The sequence below is a fragment of the Stegodyphus dumicola genome, chromosome 4 (assembly GCF_044657685.1).
Source record: "Stegodyphus dumicola isolate Sdum_Otavi_A_Nest chromosome 4, ASM4465768v1".
In the NCBI taxonomy this organism is placed as follows: domain Eukaryota; kingdom Metazoa; phylum Arthropoda; class Arachnida; order Araneae; family Eresidae; genus Stegodyphus; species Stegodyphus dumicola.
The window spans coordinates 73,292,651-73,310,189 of record NC_140771.1 but is presented as its reverse complement, the minus strand read 5'-3'; the positions used below and the strand labels follow the sequence as shown (position 1 = coordinate 73,310,189).

Below are 17,539 nucleotides of genomic sequence, written 5' to 3'. Positions count from 1 at the left end.
ATATTAATCGCTTTCAATAACAATGACAGAGATAACTACAATGACACTTAAATCAGAGTTAGCTTCATCACTGAGAGCTGTCAAAAGCTTTCTTTGATTCCATCTCTTTTTATCACACCCTGTCCATAGGCTATAATAGAGATGGACATTATGTTAGCTGGCAAGAAGACTGCCTCAATATCACCACTTTTAATATTTATTTTATTGTGACCATCAGATCAACCACCATTCTTCAGATTGCAATTCGTGCACACTTTTCCTTTCAAGGTCAACATGTGTCACTTCTATTACTGAATCGCATTCTACTCTCCCCCACTCATATTCTGGGACCTTTTATTTTTGAAATAAATAATAAACCATTAATGCACAAAGTGTTTCTTTTTTTTAAAAAAAGTTTATTTATTTTTTACTTTGTATTTAAAATGTACAATTATGGAATTTTTAATTCTTTATGCTACATAGAATTTTAATTTTTGTACTTTTTTTTGTGGTTATTTTGTGTTTTTTATACTTAAATTAACTACAGCAGGCTAAAGAGGTGATCCAATTAAAGAACAGCCAGATAAGGGAAAGTCTACTACACTGCAGTGTGCTTAAACAACCAAATGAGATGACCCTTGCAAAATCTAAGGCCACCAGTTTGTAATTTTTTTAATTAATATTGGCTGAACACACAGTAATAACCTAGAAATCTGATATTAACACTATAAAATACATACGTGATATCTATAGCTGTGAGACACTGGTTACTACCAAGAGCATTTATTACAACATATGCATCACTACGCAATTTTGAGTCTGCGAGAGATAAGGATTCCAATACTGTATCTTCCTCTTGAATAAGCTGCACTATGGAATCCATTACACGAGTCATATATCTAAAAAGAAAAAGTTGCATAAAGTAATTTAGGTTCACATTACTGTTTATATTTTAATTATTTTCCTTGAACTAATTATAATTTATCCTTGAACTAATTTTAATTTTTTTCCAATTGTACTATATGCATATGTTATTTTCAAAAGAACACTTAATGAAAGAGTTAACTCACTTTGGCTTGATGTTGACAAAATTCCTCCCCAGTGACAGATGTTTGATAGACTTATTTTTGGCTACAGAAGTAACAATATTGGCTAAATCGACATCAAATCCTAATAGCAGAAAAAACGTACATTAATTTCTTTAGTCTTCCATATATCTAAACTATTATTTAGCTTAAACTCATCGCTTCTAGTGTATTATATATGATATACTTTAGTTTCCTTCTATGGGCCTATAGTATCAAATGTGATATGGGACAGAAGTGTCACTGGTGGCTATTGTATCATATTTGATACAATGAAACAGAACATTTTATTTCAAACATTAAAAGCACATAAACTATGTCAGCACATTGCTTAGAAAATGCTTGAGTATTAACCTTCTTGTAATGAATATCATTTAATATTTTATTCTATGAATGTAATATATGTGACGTTTACAAGACACTTCAGAATTTAGAAATATTTACACAATGCAAGCAACTTAAAATTTTGTATGTAAATATGGCACATAGCAACTGATGTTTAAATTCTTAAGTTTTTTTACTTCATTATTGTATGGAAATAATTTAAATATGTAAATATAATATTAATATAAGTAGTGCCTACATGAATGACGAAACACGAATTGAGTAATTGAAGAGGTTTGGAGGCAACTTCCCCTTGATAAGTCTGTCTCTTGCCTGCTCAACAATTATTCACTTATGCATTTTTTAATTTTTTAGGCTTAAGAAAATTTTTTGGAATATTATATTTATTCATGGATTTTGATACCTGGAGTTATTTACACATGCTTTCAGAATTTAAATGATATTGTAGATTAGTTTGCAGCAATAATTAATCATTTATTTGTTTACAATTAAAATTTCACAATTTAAATTTAATTTTTAACTATCTTTAAATTTGTTTTTTATGAATAAAGAATGCTAATTCATATTAATATAGTATGTAAATATAAATATATAAATCAGGTTATACAAAAAAAAACAGTAAAATTTAAATAACTATTATACAAGCCAAGGATACAAAACTCATATAGATTTATATGCGGCATTGTTTATAAAATTTTGCTTGGTTAATTAACTAACAAAAAACGCTAAAACAAAAGAATGCTGAGGATTTTTGATAAGAAACTGAGTTATCTTTAACATAACACACATGAAAAAGAAACACTACAGAAACACTACAAGTTATCAAACTGAAAGCTCTTTTAGCAAAGAACAGAAATCCTTACAATGAAACATCAATATTTATTTGGTAAAAAATTTAAAAAATTAAAAATATTTTAAAAAACTATCAAAAACGAAATTATTATAGAAATATATCTTAATTACCATTATCACTGATATCAAGACTACAAAGACAACGTATTCCAGGAAGGCATGATTCAAGGACTAGTGCACCATGAGATTTGAGTTCATTGTTGCTGAGGTCAAGTGAAATATCAGTAGCAATCTCATTACAAGCAAGGCCGAGAAGCATTGCTCTAGAATAAAAAATACTAATTATTTAAAACAATACAAATTTACAATATAATAATTTTTGCCCTTTTAAATTATCAGCATAATATTCTCATACTTAAATTAGGTTTTCATTATAATTTCCAATTCCATAAACCTTGAAAGAATTTTAGTTTAAAAAACAAAATGTGCTTATCAGATTAATAGTTATTAAAAATGAGCATGTAACAGCTCATTACATTAATAAACTCTCAATGGCATTTCTGTATTTGACGTTCAAAAGCGCAAAGCATGTTCCCTGCTTATTACAAAATATCATGTTAAGAAATTAAGAAACATATATTAAATTAAATAAAAATTATGATCATCTTCAAAAACATCTTAACTAGAATAGAATGTAAATAAAGTTGCTCCTTTAGGTGAGATAATGTTTTGAATTTTTATATATTAGTATTTTTATAACTGTTACTGATCAATACGTTGTTAAATGATAGCTAGTTTAATAGAAATTACTAAGAGGTTTAGATATTTCATACTAAAAGTAATTTTAAATTTATGCTCTAAATATCAATGTTTACATTTTTCAATATATAATCCTACATATGAAAACTATGCACTTTCTTTTAAATTTACTTTTTCTTATGCTGAATTGTTATTAGTATAATAAAACTTTACTTAGCATTTCTGCTTTTCACTGAACTTGCTAAAATACATTAATTACAGTACAATCTAAGTTCTGTTCTAGTTTGGCCAAACAAGACTTTTAGAAGGCAGCAATGCACATTTCATTTTGGAAAAATATTTATATATGACAAACTTTTGTCAATTCATTTCCAAGACTCAGAGTTCGCTAATTACACTCACATGTTAATGCCTCTGTGATAGTTTTGGGTCCTGGCTGTGAATATGAGAAGTAAGAAACCAGAAAATTCTAATTATTTTGTTAATATTTAGATCAAGATCTGGCAAGAATCTGATGTCTAAGCAGTTGAGTTTTAGTTAAAATGTATTAGTTAAGAAGCTCTGTTTAAGTTACTTTGTCTTTTACAACAAGAAGCACTTTATTTGTGTAGTTTCCAGTATAACCTACAAGTTCATATGAATAAAATAGGAGTTTTTTGGTAACTTACTTACTATCCCATTGACTGTGAGACTATTGCCAAGCAGCCCGATTTAGTGCCAGATATGAATAAGTGTGTTGTAATAATGCAATTATAATATCTGTACTTTTGTTTGTTTGGCATATTTCCAATTGATTCTCAATAAGATATGTTTTGTTTTTATGGACAAGGTTATATTAACTGTTACTACTCATTTTTTTCTTGCACTTAGAAAAAAAATTTTTTTTTAAATTTGAAATCAGCCTTCTATACTTTTTCTAATGGTCATGATATGGTCAGATGAATAAGGGGCAAAAAAGCAATCTAATGAAACAATTATTTGTGGGAAGTTTGTACTTATAGCAAAAGAAACAAATTTCTAATAAAACTGGAATGCCTAACAAAATTGTAGAATTGAATGAAAGCCTTTTTTGAAGTGCAAAAACAAAGAGGGTTAATTTATATTAAATAAAAAGGTGTCAGTTCCATCAGAATTCCGCATAAACAATTTGGTGGGATCTCTGTCAACTTTTGCAGTCAATGGGATGATAATCAAATACTCCCCCCCCCCATTAGTAAGATATGAGTCATCAATTTTCCTATATTACTGAGTACAAACAGAAGCAGACAAAAACTTGCCTAAAAATACAGAGCCTAACTAGCCTACATAAAAGGTGGTATCTGATTCAAGTTAAAACGTTACAATGCTACAACGTATGCACAAAATGCAACACAAATAAATGCATTATGAATGACCTAACACATATTTGGAAAAAAAAAAGCAATAATAATAATAATACTCACTTTAATGCTTCAACAGGGAGTTTATTTCCTGACACATTTAACTGTTTTAAAGCAACAGTGCTTGAAAAAAATGCTTTAAATGAAGGTGGAACATTCACTTCTTTTGACTTTTTGGCAGAGAACTGATTCCTGGACAAGTTTAAAACAGCTAATTTTTGTGTACAACCACGAAGTAAAGCACCAAAAACCTGAAACAGTGGTAACACTGAAAATAAGCCACATCTCACTCTCATATTTATTAGCTTTAAATCAAAAAATAAAACTTCACTTTATAGCAAACTTTATTTCTGAAAATCACTCAATTTTAAAATTATGTAGGTGGATCCCCTCCCAAAAAAAGGTTATACAAGCATCATCATTTGAAAAGCAATTATTGTGGAGGGAATTATTTATCCCCAGAATGTAATCATATGGCACTAGTTGTCTAGCAGCGGTTGTGCAGGTAATATAAGTTTGAAAATGCATCAGAGGGATTGAATTGGCAAGATGTTGAGAACAGTGGTCTCCATGGAGATGAAAGCCGTGATTCATTGTCCTGATCAAATGTCTAAAGTGTGACCATATCGTTACATATCGTTATTGTGCCACTTACAAAAGGTTATGTGAAGCCATCCGATGCAAGCACCCTGTCATGTTGAGAGATGGTGCCATCCTCCTGCATGGCAGTGCCCGACTCCATACTGCTCGCCAAATTCAAGAATTGCTGCAAAAGTTTCAGTGGAAAGTTGATATGAGTCACGTCTCGTATAACTCAAGTTCAGCACCCAGTGACTATTTTCTTTTTTACAAAACTGAATAAACATTTATCTGAAATGAGGTTCTCTTGAGAAAGCAATGTGAAAACAGCCACTGAGAACTGGCTCAGTGGGCAGGAACGTGAAATCTACAAAGCTGGGTTAAACAAGTTGGTCCTGCACTCAGATTAATGTCTAAATAGATTTGGTGATTATGCAGAAAACTTAAGCATCTTAATTTTATTTTGTATTTTCTGTCTATTGTTAATAAATAATCTTTATTACCCTTGTAACCTTTTTTTTTATCTACTCTTGCATGATGGTTAATTAACACATTAACTGCCATTATGAGCTAGCTATATTTATCTCATCCTAGTTTTAAGCCTTGTGCACATTCACAACATTATACTTTAGGTTCCTCAAGATGCACAGGCACCTAATGCTACAATGTTCTGTAACGTACACTGCGGAAAAAAAAGGGGGGACAGTTCTATATCTCCCATTCTACTGGGCTGAGTGAGGAAATTCAAATTGCATTTTTCATGCCTCGAAAGCGCGACTTAGGATATATATTAGATCTATATATAGCACTATTCTAACATAGGTATTTTGACACAAAAAAGGGCTTTTCCTGAAATAAAATACCATTTTTTTTTTTTTTTTTTACGTATTTCAATTTTACGACTCAAATTATGCCAGGCTGCCAAGTTTAGTAAAAATCGCATGAGTAGTTTTTAAAATATTAGCTTCTCAATGTTAATTGAATTTGGTATATATTTATTAATACCTCTTTTATTATTAAATTATTTTTATACTTCCTTTCACTTTTTCAAATTTAGGTTCATTCCAAATAAAATTCACCTTAAGATTTATTTTTAAAATTTCTAGTTTTAAATAATTTTTATAAATTTTTTGAAAAAAATTTTGAATTATAACCTATAAAATTTTTACCATTATCTTAAAGTAGGTGTATTTCTAAGCATACCTGCAAAAAAATAGTTTGTTTTATTCAAAATTTTCGAAGATATATACACAAATTTACATATTTTTGCGTTTTTAAATATGGCATTTTTTTTAGCGAAAATAACGCCAAACGTGGTTTATGGATTTTTGTTACAGTGAATTGCCACACCCATTTTTAATCTTAAATTTCAAATAAAATTTTATGGAGAATTAATTATATGAAATTTCCCCCCTCAGTGATGCGTAATAAATATTTAATAATACTGCATGAAAAGCTATTTTTTTAAATTATAGATGATTTATTCAAATTTTTAACTTTTTTAAAAATTTCTTTCTTTTTTCCTTTTTTAAAAAATATTTGTAAGAGTAAATTTTTATCTTCGCCGTGTTATCGTCTGTTACTTTACGTTAACTGCATTTAATTTGAATTGTCTAACACTGAGAAAGACCATTTGATGTTTATTTTCACTATGTTTTTAAGAAAACAGGAGGATGACAGTTTGGATGATATCCCAGCTATAAAAAATACAATATAAATGTTAATTTTTACATTAATCCTCTTAGAAAGAATGTTTTAAGAAGCTAATTTTCTCTCCTGTTATAAATTGTATAAAAAACATGATCTTTAATATGATTTAGATTGTTTGCAGCAGATATAATAATTGGGTCTCTCGGTAGTACAGAATAAACACTGCTGGATTGTTTTACTTCTTTGTCATTTAGGAAAAAATCTTTTAATTAAACTATTTATCCTTTGGACTTTGCTTTAAACTTTGTTTATAGTTAAAATGCCTAGAAAATTAAAAGCTGTCTTCAGCTGAAATGCAATTGATATTTTAAAAAATTTGTAAAGAATGCAAAATTTATGGAAGTCTAGCAATAAAAAAAATCTTAATTTTCTTGTGTGAGCACTGAAAATAACTGTAGAAGGAAAGAAGAAAATTAGGGAGAAAAGTAAGCAAAAATTTGCATGGAAATTTGGCTGTCAGACATACCAAGATGTTTCAAAAAGTTGGACGCTTTTGAATATACTTTCAGGATACTTCAAAGAATTTAGGTGTTCAAAGAGAAAACACTTGGATGTGTACACCAGCAAATACCATCAACTGAGCTTGTGTTAACAGAAAAGACAAAAACGATATCATTGCAGATTAAAGTGAAGAGTGACTGGTTTTAGACTATACGATTGTATAAATTTAAATTATGTTATAGAACATCATATCATATCATAAACAGAGAATCCCATGATTTCTCAGTCGAATTACTTGAAGATTCAGGAGTTTATCCAGTGATGTATGTGGATGTCACCTAAAGACGTTCCCCCCCCCTTCTGATGAAACAGCGGCCGAGCAGTAAAGTTGCTGAACACTGGTATTTCGGCTGAGGTTCGAATCCCGCGAACGGGCTGGTTGCTCGTTTTCGTGGTTTTCCCCATGTGTAATGTGTATACGAGCCAGTTTCCCTTAGAAAGTCCTCCACGAAGGCATCCCTTCCCTTAGGCAGATAGCCATAGTGTGCTTTATCATAATTAAATAAACCAAAACCTCTTGATGAAACCATTTTTTCCTTTCATCTCATACGTTCAAAATGCTTAGCCTCTAAAGACTGATAAAGGCTCTAACCAAATACTGATGAATCGGATTATTAAGTTACGGCAAAGCAGGGCTATCTGCCTAAAAGGAAGGATGCCTTCATGAAGAACTTTCTAAGGGGAACCAGCTGGCATACACGTTACACATTAGAAAATCCATGAAAACGCGCATGCAACCAGCCCGTTTACCGGGATTCAAAACCCGGAGTGAACTACCAGTGCTCAACGACTTTACCGCTCGGCCGTTTGTGGGTCTTTATGAAATGGAAGGCACTAACTTTATTTAAAATGATTGTCAGAAATACCAAGATGTTTCGAAAAGTTGGATGCTTTTTAATATACTTGCAGAATGCCTAAAGAAAAAAAGCAAGAATGAAGCAGAAAAAGTGAAGAAAAAATACATTTTTCTCTAAAATTTAGTATTTGTATTTTTTTAATTAAAAACTTTTAAATCTTATGATATTTGATTCTTGCAATTTCAAAAATAAAATATTTGACTAAAATATGAATAACATTTTAAGAAGCCAAATGTAGGATAAAACTGTGTAAAGCAATGGGCACAATGATAAAACTGTTTAAAGTAGTGTATGCAAGTCATCCTAAGTTAAAATGTCGGTTATACATCTCTTTTATTTATACAGTCAAAAGTCTTTAATCCAGACTCGTCGGGTTTTCGGCAATTCCGGATTATCGATTTTTCCGGATCATCAGTTTAAATCTGGTAAGATGCCATACAGAAATCATAAAATTAAAAATATGAAACCGTAATTTATGAAATAAAGAACAATTATGATCTAAAGGGTATCAAAATTTACAACAACAACAACAAAAAAAAAAGCTTAATATTTATTTGTTTACTTTATTAAACATTTCAAAGCATACATTACACATAGTCGAAAGAAAATTGCAACCATAAAACTATTTGATTTGTATTCGTGATATTTATAATGACGAAGAATTTGATTTAAATCATATCAAAGACGGAGTACATCGAGATGAAATACTACATTTAGTAAGGAATTATAAGCCGAATAAAATAAAAACATCTGCCCTGAAGATAAGGATAGTGCTGACAGATCAACTTCCAGTTCATTGCGTGCCGCGACGTCCCACCCCCCTGTGCAGAGCAGCGTGAAATTAGTAAACAGATTTCGGAATGGTTAGAGAAACAAAGGAGCCTTTGTCCATTTTTTGCAGCAATTCCACTTTTTGTTTGATGGACATCGTAATATGCTTTCCCTTTGTAGATCCAGGATCGGAAATTCTATTTGACATAATTGAAAGTTCGAACTTACTTTTATAAAATTGCCCTAACATTCTGCAAAAAATAATAAGCCAGATCCAATTCGAAGATTAAGGAACAACGCAATCTGCAACATAACTGAAATATATAATTAGATAATTTTAACTTAGCTTATACCGTCCGTTATACATTAAGCGCGCATGCGTACAGGTATTACGCGCATGCGTCAACGCATTATGCGCAGAAAGTTTGTAGCTTTGAGGTCCAGATTAACGATTTTTAACTGTATATATCTTTTCTGAATGGAACATTGAAAGACGTGTTAACTGTGTTTTACTGTATTTTCTCTTTTAATATATGCAGTTTTCAAACACATCATAGTCTGGGTTACAAAGTATTATTCCGAAAAAAAAGCAATTCAAATAAATAAAATCAAATTCTGGAAATTTATATTAATACATATATTTTAAATGCTCAATTTGAATGAATAAATAGAAAATTTTAAAACAATTATCTGAAGAGGCAATACAACACAGATAATTAAAATGAAAGTATAAAAATTTAAAAATTAAGTAAAATAATAACTATGAATAAATTATAAAGTACTATTTGAAAAAAATAAACGATGCACCTTTTATTTAAACTATGCAGTTTGAGTGGGTAAATAAAAGTTTTTAAAAGAGTTATTCGAAAGAAACCATGCAACTTAAACAATTAAAGTGAAATTTGGAAAAGAAAAAATTACTTAAAATAATAATAATTATAATTAAAAATATAATATAAAGAACATTATTTGAAAAAGGAATGATTGTGACTTCCCCTTACACATGATGTAAAAACGGAAAGGAAAATAGGTTGCCATATATTAAGAAGTTCGCCAAGTGAACTATACTTGTCGCAAACTGAAAAAAAAGTAGCAACATAAATTTGTGAATTTCTCCGTAAATTTTGCACCAAATATTACAAAATTTCATATTTAGGCATAATTTGAGTCGCAGATTCGAAATATAGGGAAAAAAATGGTATGTTATTTCAGAAAAAGTCTGATTTTTGCATTAAAATACCTATGTTAGAATAGAGCTATATATAAATCTAATATATATCCTAAGTTGTGCTTTCGAGACATGAAGAACGCAATTTGAATTCCATCAATCGGCCCCGTAGAACAGGAGATATAGAACTGTCCTCCCTTTTTTTTGTGCAGTGTACATTTTATGAAAAATGTGGTATCATGGATAAACCATGCATGAACCACCATCAGGTTTACTGACTGTTTTAAAATTAATACTGGCATGAATAAAACAAACAGAAATTTTGAAATTATTAATTAACTTCCCACTTGTTCTAATCTAACAATTTTATTAAATCTGATGTAGAAACAAAAAACTTTATTTATTATTTTTTAATAAACAGTGACCAAATTTTCTCAATTACTACTTACTTTGCCAAAGTTTTTATTCCATGTTTTCATAATGTGTTTTTTACAAAAAAAAAAAAAAGGGGGGGGGGAGTATTCTACACAAAAGTACAAAATACATTCGCTACATTTTCATGCTGCCTGCTTACACCATTTTATGGAAGATACAAGTCCTACCCTTTGCATGTGATTTAATACTTGCATATGATTCACACATAAAAAAAACATACAACAATTTTTTACCAAATCACAAAAAAATACTTTGCTCTCAATGTTTATATACTATTTCCAAAATAAAACATTGCGGTTCCAAGAAAAACTCCTCCCCAGCAGGTATGTTAAATGAAATACGAAAGCTAAATTGTTGCATTCAAATTCATTAATTCAAAAAAATTATATAATTTTTATGCCCTGCAATAATTTAAACAGAAATACTGAATATATGGGGAAAAAATCAAAAACCAAGCTCAGAGTTTTAAATGAAAATAAAGATTGCTTAAAAAAGAAAGAAAATAACAAACTGTTACATAAATAACTTTTTTATTGCTAATTTTTATTAATTCACTAATTTTTTCTGTGATGCCAATAATATGATATCATGAACATCTCAATTACACAGCTTTGCTTACTTTTAGTAAAAGTTAAATTTAAATTTCATAAAAGCCATACTGCAATAGCATGCACTAATTACCTAAATTTAATGAAAAACGAAAAGAAAATTTATTACATAATTTTTCTTTTGGTGCACCAAAAAGTAAAATACTTTATTTACAATATCTGTGATTAGTAATAAGAATAGTCTTCAGAGTGAAATCAAAATATAAATCAACAAGATAAGGAGAACATTCTGTTAAAGTTCTGTTTTTACCTCTATATTTATTACTTCTATTATCTATATTTTTCTGTCCAAGGACAAATTTCCGAAGATTTTCATGCATTAGAAATTTAATAATAATAATAAAGAATAAAGTATATTATTTCAGTAATGTTACAGCAGCTTTTATAGCTGAAACATCATATTTTTTCAATGGCAGAAAATTTTAATGAATTTAATACATATTTCCATAAATTATCTCATGTTCCTGTTAATATTTATGAAATAAATTAACTAACTAAAATTAACAAATGAAAAAAAACATTCACAATGACATTAATTTTCTTATGGTAAACTAATTATCAAACATGGAATACAGTCAAATATTACAAACAAATCTGGTATATATGCCAATTTACATACATAAACATTCCATTTTGTTTCTACGTGGATTAAAATATATGAAATACATATAAATAAAAAACAATCTACTCACTGTGTCTAAAGCACATTCGGTACCTGATAAATCTAGATGTGTCAATGCATTAGGCTGAGCCAAAAAATTATATAAATTCTAAAAGATTAAAGAAACAATACATTACTTTTCTATGAATATAATACACAATATATAGACGTAAGACAGAAACATTTTGGAAAACAGAAATGCACAGTTTATTACATTCACTTTACAAAATACTTATAAAATTATTAAAGTTCAAGATATTTACAAAAACACTTTAAAGATGGCACAATACAAAAATACTGCATTAATTTAAAAAAGTGACAGTTACAGATACATTCAAACAAACCAACAGGAAAAATAATAAAACTATTTACATTGACATCTTCTTTGAAGACATTATCACTAAGACTGAGGAATGTGAGTGTAGATGGCATTGCCCGATTTAAGGACAGAGCATGAGCTAAAGTATTGATGCCTTTGGCAGTGAGCCCAGTTCGACTTAAATTTAAGTGAATAAGCCCTTTCTGAAGACGGCCTACAGTTCCACCAAGCTGACCAGCACCTAAAAATTATTACATGCTCACATAAGTAGAATGCAGTATGAAATTAAACCTTGCATCAATTAAATTACATTCTATCATAAACAATCTATATATGTCTACTAGGTACTGTTCTGTTATCATGACCGGATTCAGAAACATACTATTACAAAATGCCCAGCTTTGGTCAGATAGCCTTCCCACGAGGCAGGTTTAGGTTTGCCAGAAAATGGCAAACGAAAGTAAGGTTGCCATATTTAGCGAGAACTCATCCATTTGGCAACAAAATTGGCAATATGCCATAGACGGATGGAGAACCTTCTAAAACAAATTCTTACCACTTTGGACCAGAATGTTCTCGAAGGCAGCCCAAAAGCCCTGCCTACACACTGAATAGTGGTCAGGTTATAGTCAAGCGAGTCGGTCAGCGAGTGAAAGTCTAGTCTAGTCAGTCAGTGCCTCGTCCAGCGAGTGCATCACGAACTGTAGCATAGAGAATCTAGAGAGTACGTTAAGTTCCGAGAACAACCGAACAGAGTCAGCAGCTGTACTCTGGAGCTTTGCTGTGAAGCTGTCTTCACCGTTATAGCCTGAAGGCTGGAGTCTTGAGAGTCCGTGGAGTTCCGAGAATGAGTGTACTGAGTCAGAAGCTGTTCTCTGAGGTTTTGCCGTGAAGCTGTCTTCACCGTTATAGCCAACAGCCTGAAAGCGTGTTTGTAGTAGTTTTTCGATGACTGTAAACATGATTTTGGAGCTGTCCTGATTAATACTAGCTAAATAAATTTTGTCTGATTCTTCATCACTCCAAGTCTGTGATCGCGTGAAAAAAACGCAACAACTGGTGTCACGAGAGGGGTTTGCGAGTGAACAAAAGTGACCTGCCTGCAGGAAAGCCATGGCAGAGGAAATGAAGGCTTTGATGGACTTTTTAGCCAAGATAAAAGGCAGACTCGAAGAGACGAAAACTGGAAATGAAGAGTTAAATACCGGATATGAAGAACTGAATGCAGAATATGAGGAGATGTAGGTTGGACAAAAAGAGTTACTGATCAAAATTAAATCGTGTCAAAAAGAAATAAAAGCAGGACAAGAAAAGCTGTGAGAGCAACTCAAACAGATGAAAGTGGAGCCATAAAAGAAGATGTGGAAATGACAGATGTTGCATCTGAAGAACCAAAGGATGAAGAAATGAAGGAAGTGGCTGGTGAAGTGTTTGAGAAAGATAAAGACATGATGGATGAAACATCTAACAGATTTAAAGAAAAAGAACGAAAGCATGAAGAAATAAAAGATGGGAAGGAAGCTTTTAATTCTCAAGCGCATGAAGTAGAAGTGGAAGAAAGTGAAAATGCGACTGTTAAGTTCGTAGAAACTGATAGTTATAAAGTTGCACTTAGCAAGTACTGAACCATCTGAAAATTCAGTTGATGCAGAGATAGGAGAAGCACAAAAAAAAAAAAAAAAAAAAAAAAAAAAAAAAAAAAGGGAGTGCAGTTCTGTAACTCCCATTCTACTGGGCCGACTGATGAAACTCAACCCGCATTTTTCATGTCTCGAAAGTGTGACTTAGGATATGTATTAGATTTATATATAGCATTGTTCTAATATAGGTATTCTGACACAAAATCGGACTTTTTCTGAAATGACATGCCAATTTTTTTCCATATTTTAATTCTACGACTCAAATTATGTCAAAGTGCCAAAATTTGTAAAAATCTCACAAGTAAATTTTAAAAAATTAGCTCTCAGAATTTTAACTCCCTCGATGTTAATTGAATTTGACATATATTCATTAATCTCTCTCTTTTTTTAAAAAAAAATTAAACTTACTTGATTCCCTTCTTCCAGAATTCAAAATTTAGGTTCATTCCAAATAAAATTCACCAATTTTTTATGCTTTATCTTTAAAATTTGTATTTTAAAATAATTTTTATGAATTTTTTTGAAAAAAAGTTTGAATTATAACCTATAAAATTTTTACCATCTTCTTTGCAGGTATTTTTAAGTATACCTGCAAAAAATTAAGAGCATTTTTTTAATCAAAATTTCCTAGGATATACGTGAATTTACATATTGGCATGTTTTTAAATTTGGCATATTTGTTATAAGTGATAATAATGCCAAATGTGGTTAATGTACTCTGTTAAAATAATTTGAAATAATGAACGATGACTTTTTTCCTGCTTGTGGACAATGAAGAAAAAGGAAAGGAAAATAGTTTGCTATAAATTAAGAAGTTCACCAAGTGAATTATTCTTGGTGCAAATTGAAAAATTTGTAAATTCTCACCAAAAATTACAAAGTTTAATATCGAGGCATAATTTGAGTCGTATAATCGAAATATGGAAATAAATTGGCATGTCATTTCATAAAAAGTCCAATTTTGTGTCAAAGTACCTAACTTAGAACAAAGCTATATATAAATCTAATAGTTTCATAAGAATAAATTGAATTTAATTAAATAAATTTAATTTAAATACAAATGTAATTAAATATTCTTTGCGCCATTGCTGCAAGGAATGAAATTTTAACAAACACGTATAAAAGTAAAAAAGCAAATTTAAAGCCAAAATAAAGAAAAAGGCCAAAATAATTTTTTTAAAAATTTTTTTAAAATGTGCAAACATATAAAAGATTTAATTCTCGAACTAATCTACAATATCATTTAAATTCAAAAGCATAAGCAAATCAAGTACAAAACCAATCCATGAAAATAAATTCACTAATTTAGCAAATTAAAATTAAACCAAACAATTTTTTAAAAAATGCATAAGTGAATGACTGTTGAGTAGGCAGGAGACAGACTTATCAAGGGGAAGTTGCCTCCAAACCTAACTCTCCAATCATTCAATTCGTGTTTCGTCATTCATGCAGGCAAGGGTAAAAGTCAAAACCAAAAGTAAAAAGAAATACCAATAAAGTGGTACCCTTAGAAATTAGCATTTAAGAATTATAAGTTCTAAAAGGAAAATACTAATGAAGTCTTTTCACATTACAAACAGTTTACATTTTTTAATTCACAATACCACTTAACTTTATTTTACTTCAAGCAAACTTACATCTCTTGATTGGCTCAGCTACTTAACTCCCTAAATAACTGATAATTACTACCTTTAGGATTTTTAATTTTTAATTTTATTTTTATATTTTAATGTTTGTAAAAAATTTTTAATATAACAAAGATAGCAGCTTGACACTCAACTTTACCTACATAAGTGCCATCTACAGTGTCTCACAAAAGTGATGGGACACTTCTGCTTTACAAAAGGAAACCGTAATAAAATAAATTAAAAAAACATATAAAATTTTTTGTGGATGTGTTTCATACTAAAATTTAGTAACAATTATTACATAACATACATTTTCTCAACATATTAAAATATTAATTTAATAAAAATACAATTGTTTAGAACGAAGCAAAAAATGGCTCACATAAGTGATGGGATACCATTAGATACTACTACGTACTACGCAACAAAAATCGTCTGAAGTAAGCATTAAAAATATTTTTGGGGGTTCTTATTTTTACTCAAAAGCAATTAGCAATAATTTATAAAATCATCTGCAGTATTTCTCTCCAGTTTGTTTCGGAATTTTTATTTTTTTAGCTCTGTGCAACCATGAATGCTAAACAAAAAGAAACTTTGCCTGAAATCCGAAAATTAGTTATTAATTTGCATATTGAACGTGGAAAATCTATTAGAGAAACTGCTGAAACAGTTAACTTGAGTCATTCAACAGTTTTCAATATCATTAAACGATATAAAAAGAATCATATGTTTCAGAAAGACCTGACCAAACATCAAAGCTATCCAATGGAATAAAACGAATTATCGTTCGAAATTTTAAAAAAAATCCAAGAATGAGTGCTCCTAAAATTGCTGCTGATTTACAAGCATTATATGAAGTAATTATTAATCCTGAGACTATTAGAAGAGTAATTCGATCTGCTGGATATCACGGTAGAGCAGCCAGGAAAAAATTCTTCGTGAGTGAAAAGAATAGAAAACTCAGACTGGCTTTCGCAAAATCCAACATAAATAAGAATTCTGATTACTGGAATTAAGTTATATTTGCTGATGAGAGTAAATTTAATATATTTGGTTCTGACGGTAGAATCTTGGTATGGAGAAAACCCAGGGAAGAATTTCGCAAACAGGACTTGGTGCCAACAGTAAAACATGGTGGAGGAGGAGTTATGGTATGTGGGTGTATATCGTCCGCTGGAGTTGGTAATCTTGCTTTTATTGACAGTATAATGTATCAGTACACTGCTTTGAACGTTAGACTCTGGCTGCTGTATAACTGCCCTTAAATAATGAAAACACCACCACAATCTCCAGACTTAAATCCCATACAGAATATTTGGCAAGAATTGGAATCAAGAATTCGCAAACACACCATTTTTTCAAAACAACAATTAAAATCGGTGCTTCAAGAAGAATAGGGTAAAATCACTCCAGAAATCACAAAAAAATTAGACAAAACTATCCCCAGAAGGTTAAATCATGTTTTAAAAGTAAAAGGAAATCCAATAAAATATTAAAACCTTTTAAAAAGTAAAATTTTTGGATAAATATTTGATGCAAAAGTAAGTGTCTCATCACTTATGTGAGCCATTTTTTGCTCCGTTCTAAACAATTGTATTTTTATTAAATTAATATTTTAATATTTTGGGGAAATGTATGTTATGTAATAATTGTTGCTAAATTTAAGTTGAAACACACCCACAAAAACTTTTTACATGTTTTTTAAATTTATTTTACTACAGTTTCCTTTTGTAAAGCAGAAGTGTCCCATCACTTTTGTGACACACTGTATATAATTTGTATAATTTGAAGAACACACTTACTTCTCTTTAAAAACACTTTTGCAGACCCCAACACTCATATAGTAGGTAAGTTAGAATTAAAACTTACTATTTACTTACTTTAAGTATTTTTTAAAATTTTTTATGTAGTATTTAAGTATTTTATAAATATGAAATTATATTTTTAAGTATATATTTGTTTTTTAAAAATTGTGAATTAGTTCTTTTTGTTTCTTATTGGTTTATATGGATATGTCTAGTTCTTTTTTAGTTTCTTTTTATTGATATGCATATTCGTGTCAGGGAGGTTTCTGTAGACAAGGGTTTCTAAAATACATTGGTTTCTAGATTATTTTTTATTTTTTATAAAAAATTAATTTTTTAAAAAAATTTAATTTTTTAAAAAAAAGTTTAATACTTGACTTTACTTGCTTGTTTCTCAAAAGACTTCATTAGTATTTTCCTTTTAGAACTTTAATTCTTAAATGCTAATTTCTAAGGGTACCACTTTATTGGTATTTCTTATTTCTTTTTACTTTTGGTTTTGACTTTTACCTTTGCCT

The 17,539-nt window shown here is 29.9% G+C and overlaps 1 protein-coding gene across 5 annotated transcripts in view; it reads right to left on the bottom strand.

The window, feature by feature from the left end:
* The window catches only part of LRR (capping protein regulator and myosin 1 linker 1 leucine rich repeat protein), a 224,324-nt gene that overhangs the window by 137,185 nt on the left and 69,600 nt on the right, over positions 1-17,539 (bottom strand). For all 5 annotated transcript variants that reach the window (XM_085815078.1, XM_085815079.1, XM_085815080.1 and 2 more), the window contains 6 exons: positions 12,002-12,189; positions 11,661-11,738; positions 4,403-4,590; positions 2,373-2,524; positions 1,050-1,149; positions 720-878 (listed from right to left, as the gene is read on the bottom strand). In XM_085815078.1, coding sequence (XP_085671204.1) covers positions 720-878; positions 1,050-1,149; positions 2,373-2,524; positions 4,403-4,590; positions 11,661-11,738; positions 12,002-12,189 — 865 coding nt within the window. The remainder of the gene's footprint in view (positions 1-719; positions 879-1,049; positions 1,150-2,372; positions 2,525-4,402; positions 4,591-11,660; positions 11,739-12,001; positions 12,190-17,539) is intronic.